This window comes from Dreissena polymorpha, chromosome 3 (assembly GCF_020536995.1).
Source record: "Dreissena polymorpha isolate Duluth1 chromosome 3, UMN_Dpol_1.0, whole genome shotgun sequence".
In the NCBI taxonomy this organism is placed as follows: domain Eukaryota; kingdom Metazoa; phylum Mollusca; class Bivalvia; order Myida; family Dreissenidae; genus Dreissena; species Dreissena polymorpha.
The window spans coordinates 9,318,193-9,337,163 of NC_068357.1; the positions used below are offsets into that span (position 1 = coordinate 9,318,193).

Below are 18,971 nucleotides of genomic sequence, written 5' to 3' on the forward strand. Positions count from 1 at the left end.
GACCATCGTAGGTTGTTTCCCGATAGCAGGAAGCAAACTCTGTCTGGGCAGCCATGAATGCAACAAAATCTACATTTCCCTGGATGTTGTTAGACTGAGATTATAATTTGTTGTGAAAACGGAACAAGAATTCACTATTGTTATGTTGAAAGTAAACACTTTGTTATTTAAAATAAATTCAGACAGAAACTCATAAACGTTGTGAAATGTGTTGCTTTTTACCATTTTGATACATTTTGAGGCACTTGAGCTACCCCTAAACGCAATAATTTATTGTTGTAACTTTGAATAAAGTGTTTTTATATGATATCGAACAGATTCGGGGGGTGAGATGGGCAAAAATATGTCTTTATTTTTTTATGCTTTTTAAGCTCCACCCTTACATATATATTAAGCAATGATTGATGAAATGTTTCCAGACAAATCTTCTCCTTCCATTAATATTACCATTTTCTGCTTGGATATTTAATAAAACCCGCTAGAGCTATACATAATATTATTTTGTATATTAAGCTTTACTAAATCATTATAAAACAAAGAAAGTAATTACAAGCATAACAGAAGACAAGAAGCCAAGAAATATATACGGTATGATAACTTAACAGAAATATCGATTTCAAAATATAATATACAATACCTTGACAGTGAATGAGAATGGAAATTGTCGAATGCTATTGTCTCAGAAACTTAGAATAACATTAGACGATTATTTGAACTATTTTTCTAAATATTTTTTACAAATACTTTTTATAGTGTACAACTTCTTAAATAAACTATAATGTTGGACCAATGAGTCATAATTTATATGCATCTATTGTTTTTCTACTATGCATTGTTCATCAGTAGTTTTGACTGACAAATACTCGATCTTTCTATATGCACTGGATAATGTCTTTTTTCATATATATACATGTATGTATATTGTTCAGCTTTTCCAACACAAAGTTTCAGGCATTGTATAATGTATTACACTTAAAGTGTAAACCTGGGTCAATGATGTAAACATTTATGTAGTTGAAAACGAGAAGCTTGCCTTTCACTTTACATAACAGTTAAATTTCAAAGGTCGGTTGGCATAAAACATATATTGTCTTTACCTTATTATAATTTTATCTCATACGATATTCTCTTATTGTTAGCGCATTTTTATATTACCAAAAGTAATATTTCCATCCTTATGAAGATAATATATACAGGAAAGTTGCACGCAGATTCTTGTGTAGAATTCTTACAAAGTCATTGATTTATATTATAACATATAGAATTTGATGTGCTTCACATGTGTGTTGTTTTCATCTCTGATTGCATAATACTACTGTGTTATTGTACATATGATAAATGAACAAGTGAAAATATATGTTCAATTATCTATATGGGTAACAAATTGTGCGTTATCGTATCACCATTTTATGATTTAATATAATATATAAGTTCGGGCTCTATAAACATAACCATTCGTTTATTTATGCGATTAGTAATTGTTTCCTCCACGAACTTATTCACTAAGTTATATTACAATTTAGAACTGTCAAATGTGGTTAAAAGTTACTGATAAGTAAAGTACTAAATGTGAACCCATTCAGGAATCTAAGATAACAAAGACGTACTTTGATCATTTTGTCACAAGGATCCGAACAATGATGAATATCAGAATATGTTTTCTGGTGGCGATTTCTGTTCGGGTCATCAGCGGAACAGGTACATTAATACTTTGATCAAAATCCGTTCGTATATTTGATATATTAATTAATTGTATTAATTGTTTTTGTGCTGTTGTTTGGTTTTGTGCGTGTGTGTTGTCTGTTGTTGTTTTTTCCTTTAATGGGTAGGGAAATATAATATTGCGTCTGTTGTGTGTTTGTTGTACTTGTTTCAATTGTTCGTAGGGCAATACCATAAAATGATGTAGTTTTCCGATGTTGATTCATATTTACTTCGCTCCGCTGAGTTATCGAACCATAAACTCCCATTGAGTTAGTATAGAATTTCGACACTAATTTGCCACATTATTTTCATGAATAACGATGTTTTTGACGATACAATTAAATACGAGTTCTATCTATACATCGGTATTTTTCTCACAGGTTGCGAGGATGGATGGATACCGTATGCAGGCAACTGTTATCATTTCAGCCACGATATGGAATCGTGGATCGAGGCGGAGGTAAGCAAACGCTCTTTTATAAACATGTAATTATAAAGTACATCCCGTAACATAGTTTAAATTCCAACTAAAAAGCAGTATCATATTTTGAACTAAGTCATTATATTCCTTGGATAGATTTCACTTTATAAAACAAAATATTTAAAAACTGTACCTATATTATTATGTGGTATAGTTCGTTCGATTAACAACACCGTGCGAAATATGCAGCAATGACGTGAATAATTATTTACTTAGTGAATGTAGTGTATCACATGGTGAAAGTCGGATCCACTCTTAAATGTTCAATTCATCCGTATACTTACGTGTGATGTAATGTTAAACACAGTCATGGATGATTGCACGTCCCCTTAAATTTCTGGTTCAATTTCGATAGGTTCCATCATGTTCTAAATACACAACAATTGTACATGCATAAGTAAGATAAGAAAGAGTGTTGTTCCGCAAATAAATACATTGTTGGATGTTTTCTCATTTTGTCATGCCTGTCTTTCGCTGACCAACTAACTCAATACATACATCGATGGTAACGTGTGTAATTCACTTGTGCAGAGAACCAATGGAAAAAAACATGTTATTTTCGATGACCTCGTGAGAAAATCACGTAAGCAGAGTCCCAATACATACAGAGTCGACCGATTAATAATGGGTTTGACCGTTCATGTTGACATGCGTACATTAACACGGAAGTGACTGGCGAAGTATAATTTAAACTTACAGTGGTTGACAGTAATTGACCTTTTTTAACGTAAGGGCGATGACATGTTATCTGAAAAGCAATTTGCGACTTCCCACGTAAATGGTTTAGCAGAATTGAGTTATTTCGTTTAAACAATAATGTCTCAAAATAATAAATGCTAAGAAATAACTATACATGTTTTCTTTTACATGCTTTTATATCCTTTTCATGACAATGAACATTTAAATTTTATAGGGAATGTGCTTACACCTTGGAGGGCATCTTGTGGAGATCAACAGTCGAAGCGAAAATACGTTCTTACAAGGATGGGTCGACATGCTTAATAGTTTGTATTAATACGTATCATATCAAGTCACACTTACGCTATTTTTAATATGGCCTATTTGAATATACATGTAAATACAACTTTAGTTACATAAATACACGTGTAAATAAGTACTCACAGTTATTGTGATGTGGACAAATATCGGTGATAAACGCGTAGGATGGTTATACAACGGGGCAAGGGCGATTCCGACCGAAACCCGAAAAAAAAATTCGTGTAATTTGGAAACAAATACATTAAGCTTATCATTATTGATGGTAGTAAAGTATATGGTAGCAATATGGAATATATGCGTACTTTGTTATGTTATGACTTAGCGATAGTTTTCACACATAATATATATTAGTGTTAGCGATTATCTTTAAGTAACCAAAGCATTCTATGAGAGACAAGGGTATGACATTAGGAGAGAAAAGGAAAATATTACCGTATTAAAAAGGAATATATGTCAATACTCAAAAATTCTTAAGTCCGAATGTTTTGGTTATATAACGGGTCTGTACACTTCGTGTATCCTTTCAATAATTTAAAATCATATAATGTGAGTTATTTGATGCTTTTATCGTGGCTTTTTCAATTAAAATCACTTGTGACGTGCCTGACCTGTGTGTTCATAATTTCACAATATGTTTCATATAACATCAGCTCTTTGTCTTAACTACCAATTGCATCAGTTTGCCACATACATCACTGCTTTAAGAAACATATTATAACATACACTTTGATTAAATGTTGCAGCACACTTTTGGGCTGGAGCAACAGATTTAAACGTCCGAGGCGACTGGGTATGGGTTACGTCGAAAACACATCTAAGTAACACATTTTCACTCTGGGCCCCAGGCGAACCCAATAATTTGAACGGATGGGAAGAACACTGCTTGATGCTTTGGACTCATGTGGGATGGAATGATATGAAATGTTCGGAACATTTAAACTACATTTGCGAGGCATACGGGTGAGAAGCGTAAATACTTAGACTAGTTGTAGCACACATACGTTAACCCGATACTATTAAAGTAAGTACAATTCTGCATTTATTTTTATATCCTTACTCGTGTACGTGTTTTGTTAGTTTAATGGAATCTTGGGTAACTATGTCGGTTTTATTATTTTAATCGACAACATAACGAAAGCCTAATGAATTCACCGCAATGTTAATTTATATATTGATTAATAAATGTCCGATTAATCTCTGTACTAGCTCTAATTTGCTTTGTTTTTTTTCATCTGAACCGAATTAATGGCCGTCTTGTTATCTGACAAATTTATTTGATATCATTCTTTTATGCTTAATGAGTAGCATTGGTGAAGAACCCGTTATTGTTGCTTCATCGGTAGCAATATTTTAATCAGAAAACAATTTGCAACAATTTACTTACTTGATCATTTTCATGCAATTTTAACAAAGTAAGTTAAACTGTACCTTAATTAGAATAAAAAAAGACGTATGTATAAAAAGTTATATAAAATGATAAATCGTTTCAATGTTTCAGTCTTTGGGCCATACTCTGCGTATAAACAAAAGTCATGCTGTTTTTTTTACAGGAAACCATAAAACACATGTGGCGGAAGTAAAAATATTGGACAAACGAATTTTAAGTTTCCGAATCTGAAATAGTGCGCCGGACATGGCATGCACTGATCTTATTCTTGTTCACGTTTCTACGGCATAACTTCATAATCATTAAATGACATTTAAAATAAATAAAAGTGTCCGATCTTGGCCAGTTGTTGTTTCATTTCATTCTCTTTGACCTGCTAGAAAGAAAAACTTGCATGTGACTTTACAGCATGGTTATTACATGAATGCACTAGTTTTTTTTAAAGATAATATAGAATGAGTTGATTAAATGTTTCAAGCCTATGTAATACCATAACAACCCATCATACACCTGTCCGTGCTATCACTTTGTAAATGTTCAAAATTCTATATTCTTATGTAAATAACTGACCTTATTACTTAACGTTGTTGTCAACTATGAACTGTTTGATCACAATCTGTAACCTGTCTACGCTTCTCTGTCATTTGAACCTGCACCGTTAGAAGAAAACGCTTATGCATACTTTGTAATTAAATGATAGCTTAAACGTTATTTCTGTAATACACGATTTCGGTCAATTAAAGACGAAACGCGTTAAAAAGCTTTATTATTTGTACGATTACGAGTGATGATCATCTAATAACGGAAAGATATGTTTAAAAAAAGTGTAAGCAATTATTGTTAGATTGATTGTTAGTGTAAAAACGATGCACACATTCGTTTTCTTTGACATATTTTTAGAAAATTGTCATTTTGCACAACGTTTAACAGTTCCCTTTAACGTCTTATATTGTAGAAATTATATATGATGATCGTTGCTTTATGCGCTTTCGTACAATCAAACGGTGCTTAAATATCCACAAAACTCAAAAATGATATATATGTAGGTCTATCACAGGTTGCAAAATTGTTAGATTCTGTATTGAGGCCATTGATACAATCTAGCTACGATCAGGAGTCATGGATCGAAGGAGAAATAAGCAAAATATTTTTTATTCGCATGTACATATAAAGTACGAAATTTATTAAATCAAATATATAAAGGATATTTGTTGGTTTCGGTAGCATATCGAAATTAATTCACGAGTGCTAATAGAAATTTATATTTTCACGACAGGCGTAGCCACGAGTGAAAATATTTATTTTTTTATCACGAGTGAATTAAATTCGATATGCTACTGAAACCAACACATTTTCTTTTTGTTTTATGCTTATTTTTGTAGTTTTGTTAATTTTCCCAATTTGCCTCTTAAATTTTCCCCGTGGGTTGCCCCACTTTTTATAACGCACAATAAACTTACTACAAAAGAAAATAGTTCACATCTGAAAGAAATGTAAAAGTGTATTAACATCAATGATTTATTCAACATGTATCTATTTCAAATTAAATACTTTATACATTCAGTATTAGAACAAACACTAGTTCAATTTAAATTATTATGAAATTTATAGTGTTGCATATACTGGCGTAGTCATTTGTGTATTCAACTAAACTCAAAGTTACGAAAGTGCTCGCCATGTTGAACAACACTTCTACGACTTGTTGGATTAATAACACATAACAGGATTGAACTAGGAACGCAAACATATTTCAACAGTGTTCTTGTGCTAAATGGTTTCCGATATCAATCACTGTCACAGTCTGCAATACGACGGATTCGCTTGTAGCGTCGCTGTACAGGGGAATCTACGGTTACCGCCGGTGTACGGGATGGAGATTGCCTCTGGTTATTGACTACGTTCTGTGTCTGGGAAAGGCCCATGTGAGATTCAGAGTTGTGAAAAATAAATGTTACATTGCCCTGGAAATGTGAGTAGACACAAAATCCTCGGGTCATCGGAAAATCACTTGATGCAGGTGTGGCTGAATCAGTGGCAGTGCGCTTGTGCTTTTAAACTGACTGGTTAGAATGAGAAAGTATTATTGAAATATTTTTTGCCTGTCCCTTGTTCAAACTAGCTGCTGTAATTATTTAAGCTGCTAATATTATGTGCCTTAAAATCTGTATTATTTGATGAGCAGGAACATTCTCGTCATTCAGCTTCTGTATCAAGTGTTTTCTTGCACTAAAAAAGTGTATTTCTATGGTAAAAATAAAAATCACATTTCAAATGTACACATGACATATTATACAAAATATAAGTTGTTTTGTATGCCCTTGTAACGCTTCAATAAATACACTGTAATCTGTCAAGTACTGGATGTAATAGAACCGGAAAGTAGAGGAGTAGTAGAGTACAGGGGATTTTATGATTTAATATTTTGAGAATTTTGTTAAGCATGCAAATTTGACAAACAAAACCTATTTAATAAAATCGATATGGAAGGTAAGTGACTGTTAATCGATATTTAAGTCATATTATGCCAGTAGTATATAGGGTTTTGACCTGTATGGGGTGATTCTTGGCTCTTGAATACCAGAATCTGTTTTCATCTCGGTCATTATGCTGTACAACTTGTTTATTCGCATGGCGTTTGTCGGCATATAGCTTGTAGAGATGCACCGGGTCTCTGTCATGTTGTTCGGGAACTGCATATGCCCTTTGCTTGACTCTTCTATGAAAAGTAAAAATGTGTGTTGCACGAAATGTTTTGTTTAAATTAGATAATACTCCACCAAAGTGAAGTCTACTGTAGATTAATACAAATAATAATTATATTGTAAAATATCCTCTATTTATTCACTCATGATCGTAAAAAATATATATTTTCATTCTTGGCTTCGCCACTCGTGAAAATAATAATTTATATGATCACTCGTGAAATACAATCGATATTCTACCGAAACCAACAAATATCCCCCATGTTTGTATAATTTTGCCTTAAGGAAAAATTCCATTTATATATTTTATAAACGGTACCGGTGTTTATATAAATGATAAATTCAGATTTTTGTATTCAAATTTATTAAAGTAGGAAAATCATCTTATATCCCTTGGATTTTCACCAGTACGGGTTTTCGTCTGACGCTCAGTGTCGAAGGTGATGAATTCTTCACCAGTTTCAAAATCCTCTGCAAGGCTGACATCACCCCAGCAGAGGGTGTGGAATGCCTTGCCGATTCTCATCCCAAAATGGATTGCGTATATTAGCCACAGTGGTGGTAATAGAGCAATTGGGCTTGATTCTCCCAGAGTTTTAACTGCGTACATAGCTTCGATATGTGTATTTGTTTATGCAAGTGCTTGATGCGGTTTATTTCCATAACCTTCAGAGCTCCAGATAAGGGCCGTACAGCCGTAAATACGCCTTTTTCATGAAGATTTACGCATTAATTTTTATAAACTGGACGTACAATTACGACATTAATATCCATTTTACGCATTTACGAAAAAATCCGGCCGTACCGATACGTCTGCGTCAGCGAGGCGTGATTTGTTTGTCTCTAACCTAACGGCGCTTTCGGTTAATTTAAATTACCGAAAAGTTGTAGACTTGGTTCATATATTAATGTCTATTATGTCGCGTGATTTCTTGTAACTTGTAAATCCGTCAAAAAACAATATGTCTGCGCGCAATGGAATGCCGGCTTAACCGAAAGCGGTTCAAAACACTTTGTTGTCATGTAATGACTACATACGGTGTCGTCTAACCATCCTGACATTAAATCTGTAAACTCAGAAAAAGACATTGTCGCTTTGATATTAAACGATTTGATTGCATCGGTGGCTTAAAACGTTAGAAAACACGATGGGAAAAGGATGAGACAGTGAAATAAGTGTTCATTTACTTAGCTTACTAGTTGGCTTGTGTTTTCTTGTCAAGAAAACTGAAGAAATAGTATTAGTCATGAGTTTTAATGTGTAGTTGTATGTGCATCTTAATTCAGAATGGAAAACCTAATACAGTAACTGTTTAAGAAGCTACATATATTTATTATAATTGCTGCAAATGTTTCTGTAAAGTCCGTTATACACCCTTCAATATCCAAGAACACGGGTAGTACAGTACTACCTGTATTTTTGGATATGGTAGTACAGGTACTAATTGATTTTAAGCGTTACTCCTTTTCTTTCTGTCATTGGCAGTACCTTTACTTATTTCACAAATCCTTATCTGGAGCTCTGACCTTGTTATTTCAGAGTCCTTTGCTTACTTTTTAATACGTCCTAACTTTTTTCATAATCCCTTACTTTGACAAATTCAGGGTCATTTATCAAAGAGTGATTGTAGTTCATTTGCATTAAATGCCTGTCGATTGAGCTTAAAAATGCCCTTAAAGATGTAGGTTTAAACTCTGATCCATCTTTTTAGTCACACACAATAAAAACTCGCAGACCAGAGGGTTCAATTCCTGAGGAGGTATATTATCAATATTAATTGCCTCATTTTTGTGATTGTTTAGGAAATTTTTGAAAAGTCTGATGTCATTGTCAGTTTTCTTTCTTGTATTTAAATTTTTGTTTTCAAGCAGAAAGCTATCCACACTTACAGATCTGAAATTCCTTGTTAGTGTTGATGTTGGGTTTTGTTAATTTATCCCTGTGTTGATGCTGGTGGCGGTGCTGATGGTCCAGCTCCTGCTGTTGGTGCTGCTGATGTGATTTCATGTGATTTTGAAGCGCTGTCATTATCTTGTTCATTATTTTCATTAATAGTCATCTAATTCAAAGATATTTGAGAAAAGAAGATTTATTTGTTTACAAATTAATCAATTGTTGTTTTTAAGAGTTTAGCAGACGAAAAAATTATGTATAAGGGAGGTAAATGTGTGTATCAGGTTCAAATAGAGTAGTCTCCCGTGAATGAATATTGAAATTTGAGGCTCATCATGGGGTTATTGATGATGTAGTTCCAGTATCCAACTGAAACAGTGAAAACATTTATATTTTTCACTGTTATTTTTCACTGTTTAAAACAGTGAAATATCAATTTTAGTCACGGATAATTTCTTATAACCTACTGCAAAGCATTAAATAAAAGGTATTATACATGTGTCAATAAATTGTTGTTAATTTCCAACAATTCTTAAAAGAAACACCTTTCATGCCAATTTTATTCACTACATAACAGTTAAATCAATGGTTATACCAATAAAGATATATTACATCTCTATGTTAATGTGAAATATGTAATTAAACACATATTTGGTTGATAAATATCTTTATGGGGTGTTAATGTACCTTTACTTTTGAATGTATGGGAGTAATTGTACCCTTATCGTGTTGTATCGTAAGAGAGCGAATGTATTCGGGATAAACGTTATTTAACGTATAGCCTCAAATGAAAATGTACTAAGTATTTCCAATTCGTGCACGGATGGCAACAGAGCGCAAAGCAGCATATCATAACATGGTGACGAATCGCATCGTATACAAGCTCGATCAGTTTCAAGTGGCAAATCATGACGTTCGAAGCGAACCTTGCATTCTGGAACGCTAGTTCTTAACCTGTATTTATTGGTTAAACAATGTATTTATTAAGATCAAATATCAATTAAAAGAATATTTGCATGCACAAAGACCAAGAGAATACTCTCTAGAGTATTCTCTAGGTTTTTGGTATGTAAAACTTTTTGTCATTTCTTTTTGTGATGTAATGCAATCTTTCGTTTAATGTTTAAATATAGCGTGTGTTGTTTTTGCAGAACACAAAAAAGGCGTGATTATTGTGTGTTACTGGCGTTTTTCAACACCCCTTACTTACATTCGACTTCGACACTCGACAAATTTTTAATGAAATGCTCCAATTGCCGGTCTTTCTATTTAAACCCTTCATCCGTTCATCCATCCGTCTGTCACATTGAGCACTTTGTGCACAGGTGATCTGAAACCTAACAATGTGATGTCGGTATTTTTATGGAACTAGTAGCAATCTATATATTTCTCTATATATAGCGGAAACGGTTCAATAAATCATACATACATACTGCAAATTGGAGCCGCTTAGAAGCTAGATTCCATTTAAAAACATCCTGACTAAGTTACGGGCAAAAGATATTTGACACAGTAACTGGCCTGAGATAGTAAGTAAGTCAAGTAGGTAGACTCACACACCAAATAAAAACTTCTGTTTTATTTTCAAGGAAAGTCCAAGGCCCGTACGGACGGATGGACAGTGCGACTGCTATATGCCACCCTGCCGGGGGCATTAAAACTGGTCGTTACAAATTGGTGTAAAAACTGTACTTACCCTTTTGGATTTTAACTAGGTAGTTATGTATGAATTTATGTTCTGAATCGCTGTTAATTTCTGCCAAGTATGCTCCGGGTGTTCTCAGCCACTTTGCCGTCGAACACAAATTTTAAAGTCATTATCAATATTTATTTGTACGTAAGCTAATTGATTAACGCTTGTATTTAATATTCAATATACGACACACATAAAATTACATATCATTATGTTTTCGCACGAACTATAAAATTAGCAATACATGCTTTTTATATTACTCATATAATCATTCTAATTTTGACACATAAAAGGGTCTTTAAAATAGCAATAAATAATATATTTTTAAAACAACTAAATTTAAAAAAAGAACTATCAGAACCGCATAGCAACTTAAAGCATAATACACCTGTGTCAGTTGCATAAAGCATTACCCGCTTGAAGCCTTGTTTACACGCATCCACAGCGTGCAAAATCATACGAGAATCAGCTTGCTCATGGTTGCAAGGCTAGATATTGCTAATATCTAGTTCCACTGGCTTTGTGCTGGTGTTAGCAACTAAAACATTCTCTCTATAAGTGGTCACAACCACCTTCCCTTGTGGTGTTTTCAAAAGACTAATTTGTGTTGGCAGAAACTCGTAAAGTGTTGACTTGTTTTCATCAACCCTTAAGAATGATTTCCAGTTAGCAGGAATTCGAGTCTATCCGTTTACTCTGATTGTATCGCCTGTCCTCGACTCTGTCTAGTATGAGCTTTGAGGCTGTCGGTTCTGTATGTATCCCATACGACATCAATCCTGTCCACTGACATGTGCTGCTTAGATATATAAGGTTATACACTATTATAACATTTTAATCATTTTAACACAATAATTGTGACATATATCAATTTCAGGAAAATCTCTATCTCGGGAAAGCCGTTTTTACCTCCCTTTTTGAAATAGGTTTAAAAGTAGGTTCCAGGACAGATAGAGCGTGTTCTCACGTCTTATTTTATTAAGGGTATATTAAATAAGATTCATACAAATGTTGGTGCTTTCTTCAGAAAGTTGGACAACTTTGGTATTTTATGTGCCATAACCTATTCACTAATAGATCCATGCGATCTTATAATTTGTTCATTTGCCGTATATTTCCATTCCATTAAATCATTTTCGGAAATGGCTAAAACAGACAAACAAAAATCAAAACAAGCAAAATAAAAATATTCATATACATTGGTAAATCGATAGAGCAGGAAAAACCTCTGCTGTAAGCCATGTCTTCTTATCATGTTTAAGGACGTAGCATTGACATTTGTATGCCGTCGAGACATCCTAAAGCGAACGCATATGTTTAACGACGCATTTGCATATAATAGATATGTGCCATACTGTTTATTTTTACGTTTGAGTACAAATTGAAGTTAATTTAGACAACAATATCGCAAAGACAAAAATGCCATTAAACATAAATCAGTCAGTTTACCATTATCAAAATATGTATTTGCATTTTACACTACTTCACATGTTAGCGTGTATTTTATTAAACTGTATCACTAAAGTGTAGGCTACCACCAGGATTGACCAAATGACTGCCTTCATCGATGAACACATCCTAAAAGACACGATACAATAAGATGCAAGTCAAATAATATTTAGCAATTTACATGATTCTGTCATCTGACTAGAACAAAGAAATAACAGAAAAGTGTTCCTTAACGGATCTAAGATCGTGGGTTTTGTAAATTGTCAGTTCATGTATGGGATTGGTATTAGTTATCTTACAGTACGTGTTCTTATTTCAAACCACGATTGTTACGAAGAATTTCTATTATATAAGAAACTCTAAAAGGTTATTGCGAACACACATTCACATATACATTTAATTTACTGTTTTCGAACGAAATACTGACTTCAATACCAACTTCACAAAATATGTGTCGAGAGAAGTTGTCCAATCGATAATGCTTTCTGCTCGTAAAGACATTAAAGATTTCAAAATACAGACATAAGAATAATAAATGTACATAAAAACGTAACAATGGCATAGGACCTTGTATACAATAATCATACATATATAACTGTTTTAATGCTGTCTTGTATTCACCAGTACAATAATTTGTAAGAATACCTGTATCACTAATAAGAGATATCGAATTGGGTTCTATATCTTGTGAGAGTTTTCGTAAACATATTGAAGCATTGTTATAACCCGTTTTGCAATAATTTTATTGCATAACGGGTTTGAGTATTTAATTGCAATTTGTAATTTTTATAACAACCCGTTGTGGAATAAACCCGAAGGGTGGGGCTTATTTTGATCCCAGTGGCAAGATGTGTAGATTGTCATTAAAGGATGGTACGAGGTATGAGATGTCGTTTAAATGAAAAATAAAAGCGCGTCAGTTGACGGACCGCGGACACCGGACCAAAGACAATCTAAAACATTCACAGAGCGCACCGAGGAGCTAAACATTATGAGCTGTCAAAAAGATAACGCTCTACTTCTCTTCCGCTGTGATAGCATGTGTGTCTAACGACAAAAACCTGTTTAGAACTGAATGACAGTCAAAATTACAAACAAAAACATTGTTAGAAATATAAATCTGAAATTTTTATAAAATATAACAAGATACGTTACCGTGTCAAAGTAGATTATTTACTGTTTACCTTTTTATTTACTTAAATTTTATATTTGTTAAATCCCAAAAAGGTCTGCATTTAAGCAATCTACACTAAATACTAAAACTCTATACCTGCACGTATGACAACACTAACGATCCATTGTTGGGAAATGCTAATTAAACACACCACCAATGTATTTTTTAAGTACATAAGGGCAATTAATCTGCTTAATTTAAGTTAAGAGCCCAAGTCCTTTGGTCAGGTACCATAAATAATGACCACACGGACGTACATTGACCTTTACAATTATATATATAGTAGATATAGAAATATAGATTTGTTGAAAATGTTTATTATACCACAAGGTGCACAACTTAACGTTATTGTGAATAATTATCTTATATAACATTTCAGAGTAAGGGGCCTCGGTCGTTGCGTGACGTTTCAAATAAATTGATTTAGTAACAGAGATTTGAATGTGCTAAAAGCAAACCTAAACCTGAGTTTCTATTGCACGCACATTTTAACCTGACTCATTAATGAGGCATAATTCTGTTAAAAAGCTAATGAAAGACATAGTGCTTTGTCAGTAAATGTTTATAAATATTCTGAACATACGTCAAAATACCATTAGCGGATAATTACCCATAGCGGATCACTTTTATGTTCAAGACTGCGTATCGCGATAAATAGTTGATATTTTCGATGATTTTACTGATATGTGCGCTATATAGTAATTTTCGTCAATTTTACTTAAAAAAATGCCTACTTTCGCTTTCTTTGTGGCACGGAAAGCCTCTCGATTGGCTCACTTTTCTGGCACGGGAAGCCTATTCGTCGATTATATGTAGCCGATAGCGTTAGTCCAAATAATTACGTTAAAAGTCCCCTTTCGCCTTCGATATTTACATCCAATATTCTGACATTTAAGTTTTTACTATCAATACTTTTAACAAGTGTTAAACTCATTTTACTTAGAAAAATAACAATGTTAATCGACGCCTAGGCATTTATTAAGTAAAATTGACGATAATTACTAAATAGCGTACATTGAACGTAAAGCTTTGATCATAAAGATGATATCAATGCTACTAGATTTTGACATATTACGGAAAAGCAATGTTAAAAAATCATCAAAGTGGCATGTATGTACGATTGTTCCACCACCCTCGTCATCATTTCATCTTCGATAGAGTTTGTGATAAGTGTTTGGACCTGCGGAATACTGTAAACCTGTAGCTTGATATATGCTTCAACTCATGGACCACCTTTTTTTATGCACAAATATGTTTACGGGTTTTAATTTCAGATTTTCTTATCTGTTTTGTGAATTACGATCATTCATTTTTCATGTTTATAACAGAGAGGCAGTCGAGAATGAACAGAGAGGCAGCATTTTGACAGAGAGGCCACCGATATGCACCGTGGTGTCAGTAAGTTTTAAATAACGTCGACTAAACACAGTCAGCCATTGTATACGCATGACCCCTCCCCCCGATGCCTCCCCGATAAAGGAAATTTGAAGTTCCAGAACATGTTCTTTTTTTCCATCCTTAATTACAGAAAACATCTATTTCAGCTAATAACTGCGGTACGTTTACTTTATACATTTATTTATTTTAAATGTATATAATAACGAGTGAAATACAATCTTAAATCTACCGAAACCAACACATGAAATCCCTCTTAGAAACACGTTCCAACAAAATATTCAGCTACACAATTCTAATTTAAGTTCGATTTCCTAATGTGCTGTTACGATGATGTAACACAGTGCACCTTTATTGAGTGACACTGTTTATGAGCAATTTATATTTTATTGACTGAAACCGACCAACATGCAACCCTTTACTCTTAACTTGAACTAATAATCTTACACATGTTTATTTATCTGCTGTATATAAAACGATATCATTATATTCATAAATATTTTAACGCGCACTGTTAATTTGGAGAAATTAAATACCGGACATAATCCAACTACGTTTTTTGTGCTGTATAAAGGTGAACAAAAGTATGGCCTACGAGCTACTTGGTTCTCCTTGTTTCAAATTTGAATACGAGACTTACTCCATGGACCCCAATCATACCCATTTTTTCTCCTTTATGATACCCGTCCCTCCTGTCCAGACGTGTAATACTCGAATAAAGTGTTATTAAGGCTTACCCGTGTTATTTGTGTGTGTTGGTATTGTTTCTTGACATGCCATTTGTATAGATTTCAGGAAAGTATATGGGACTTGATTTGTTAATGACAACAGAAAATCTTAAACATAACAAAAAATACATCACAAATGTCAGGCTTGCTGGCCTAATCCGTATAGCTCCGGACTGAGAATAGAAGAATAACAATTTCCAACCACAGCCCGGTCACTTTTATTGTTGAGTCATCAACCCCTTTCTACGGCTATTCTTCCCCTAAAATCTGTTTAAGAAGTAGTCAGTTACTTCAATAAGGGTGTGCACCAAGTTCTTATAACTCAGTTATCCAACGAAAAGTGTGATTGACAGATGTGATATGACTGAAATACTTTTGAATACAGTGAACAATCAAACATCACAACACACACAACAACACCACGCAACAAAATTAAGAAGTGTTGGTCATATTCTGAATTGCATTTTGATTAAGCGTTGATGTCTTTATTTGTTTGTTTGTTTACAAATTGTAATATGTGTTTCTGTAAAACAACACGAGAAGTTTGTAAATGACAAAACACATATGCTCCCTGACTAGCAGCAAATCCGTTCATTTAACCTCGACATTTTATCCATTGGTTTGAAAGCATAAGGGCTCATCGTGCGTCAAGAGTAGTAACCAGCAATTTAAATGAGCCTAATTTCATTAATAAATTCGACTATCAATTTGTGAGTTCGAAATCTGTTTTTCATACAATAAACGGGAAATAACTCCATGACAAATCATCAGACCGGAACCACCTGTCAACTTGCACACCCCAGATACACTTGAACTGCCATGTAATTTGCGTCTGTTGCTCCTTTAATATCGCGTGGGAACGACGTATCGCACTGACGGAAGAACGCTATATAACGTCAGGTGCGCACAAAGAGTCATGAGGCAAAATACCCGACTACCGTAAGAAAGTCAATTGTACTACATAGTACTGATCAAATAGTCTATCAGCCAGATGGTTTGGGGTGTACCACTCAGGGGGGCAAAGCAACACCTATCTTACTTAATTGTATACTCAGTATAAAGAAACAAAATGAGAGATAACAATCTCAGTTGGGCAGCTATAAGTTATTATTGAGCTGTTTCTATGGCAACCGTCAAGCTTTGACTTAATAGCTGGTTTAGTTAGTATAATTCTCAAATATGAAGATTATGATTATTACCTAATATGATCTGACCTTACATTTGCAAATTAGTACATTTGCATATCTATGAATATTAATGAGATTGCAAAAAAAAGTTCCTAACAACTAGCGAGCCACCAGAATAGTAGGGTCAATATATGAAAAAAATACCTTTAACCACCAAACAATTTCTACCAAAGGATTATAACAGAACCGGTAGGGTAGAAGCTTCTTTAAAACATATTAAAACATTACCACAATCGGACCTCCGGGAAGTTTTTTGTTCAAGATGGCCGCCAATACCTATTAATGATCACAACTATTTAACTATACAATCAAATTTGATGAATTTGGAGTCTATTCCTAAGTTTCAAGGGGCAAAGAACACATAAAGATCATCAGACATTGTTTAAGTGTACAATAGTACACACAAATCCAACATGGCGTCCTAAATAGCCGCCAAGATGGCCGCCAAAACCTATTAATGATCATAACTATGTAAATATCCACTCAAATTTGATTATTTTGGTGGACATAAATATGTTTCAAGGGGCAAAGAACACATTATGATTATCAGAAATTGTTTAAGTTTACTATATTACACACAAATCCAACATGAAGCCCAAAATGTCCGCCAAGATGGCCATCAAAACCTATTAATAATCATAACTATGTAACTATCCACTCAGATTATATGATTTTGTTGTCTATACCGAGGTTTCGAGGGGTAAAGAACACATTTCGATTGTAAGAAACAGTTTAAGTTTATTATGTTACACAGAAATCTCACATGGCGTCCAATGACACAATACGAAGGACAGCAAGTCCATTACTTTTGACGTGATGCTTGTTATGTGAAACGCCATAGTTTGTACCTGCCGCAATTTCTGGATTTTGAAAAGAGGATCGATATTTTTCAGCTTCAGGCAACACTGAATTGGCAGGGAATTATGCGTATCTTGCATCAGCAAAGCCAGTACCCTGGGCTGTTATAAGTCAAATTCTTGCCTATGATGAATATGTACAATGGTACAATGGCGACAAAGCGTGCATTCTGTCAACATAAGTCTTAGTTTGCAATCTTGCCACAACCTTCACACCAGTGTAACGTTTGACAAACCCTTGTATTGGAAAGCTGCCGAAATAATCAGTGATGCGCCACAAAGTAGTTGAAAATGTTGTTCAGAATTTGGGATGTTTCATAAACGTATGAATTTGCGGGCGGGGTGGGAAAAGGATCCCTCATGGAAGAAACCGCTCTCAAAAACATACTTCAGGCTGTCTATTGAGTAATGCAATTGTGCACATTGTGACACGAACAGCTGTCAAGAGGGCTGCACGGGACCATCTTCTTGTTGAAAAGTGCATACACAGCAAGCTTTCAGCCGAAATGACCGGAGAAGATTCAGATGTTCAGATGCTTCTGGATCATGCCAAGGATTTGTACTCTTCCCTTTTGAGGGGCAAAACGACGCTAGCAGATGATATGTTATGCGATTTTGATCAAACTCGTGAGGGCTACAGAAAAGTAGAAACATGAAATTGCCCAGACCTAAAAGACAAGCATAGTATGGCTGAATTATTAGCTTATGATTAACAATTCAAGGGTGTTGTTTAAAGCATATCGTACTGGGTATTGGTTAATGCCCAATTTGCTATCCATCTTTGCTGCTGCTGGATTCATTACATGCAATCTGCGTATTTCTACATATATCTGCAGCAAATAAGCAACCTAGAGGAAACGCACCCGGACGTTTATCGAAAGTTCGGTATTGGTGTTAACGTTGTTTGTAGGAGCAATCAGTGCTGGGCTGGGCTAGCACTTGATCTTGTTATTGAGAAAACATTGATGATGTTTTTATAGAGCACATGTGGTCTAACTCGCGGCAGTGGAATGACTGAGGGAATGCAAACCCCTTGAACCCTATCTGCAACATCCGAGCACAACAGTGCGATGCAGGATTTCACAGACCTGGACTATACTTCAAGTCCACAACACAAAGACTCAACTTGAGCGTGCATCAAAGGGGATTCTTCTGATCTATAGAAATGCAGACACAGATTACAACCTGATCACCATACAGAGCTGACCCTACTCTCAGAAACATGGTAAATGGGATAGTGGCTGGGTCACATGTGAATGTTCATGCAATTGAGGCTGTTGGGAAAACGATCATAAGAGATATCATAGGAAAGTCGGTCTTT

At 34.4% G+C, this 18,971-nt stretch overlaps 1 protein-coding gene across 1 annotated transcript; it reads left to right on the forward strand.

Annotated features, from left to right (window-relative positions):
* The first annotated feature begins 1,541 nt into the window (after positions 1-1,541).
* Positions 1,542-4,912, forward strand: LOC127875064 (perlucin-like protein). Its single transcript, XM_052419883.1, has 5 exons — positions 1,542-1,698; positions 2,085-2,164; positions 3,099-3,189; positions 3,928-4,144; positions 4,735-4,912. The coding sequence occupies exons 1-5, from the start codon at positions 1,638-1,640 to the stop codon at positions 4,742-4,744; spliced, it is 459 nt and encodes a 152-aa protein (XP_052275843.1). The 5' UTR covers positions 1,542-1,637; the 3' UTR covers positions 4,745-4,912.
* Positions 4,913-18,971: the final 14,059 nt, after the last annotated feature.

Bases quoted from the DNA above. Each gene is read 5' to 3' on its own strand.
- LOC127875064 (XM_052419883.1), top strand. From the start codon at position 1,638: ATGATGAATATCAGAATATGTTTTCTGGTGGCGATTTCTGTTCGGGTC. The intron at 1,699-2,084 runs GTACATTAATAC...TTTTTCTCACAG, and splicing joins TCGGGTCATCAGCGGAACAG to GTTGCGAGGATGGATGGATA. The intron at 2,165-3,098 runs GTAAGCAAACGC...TAAATTTTATAG, and splicing joins AATCGTGGATCGAGGCGGAG to GGAATGTGCTTACACCTTGG.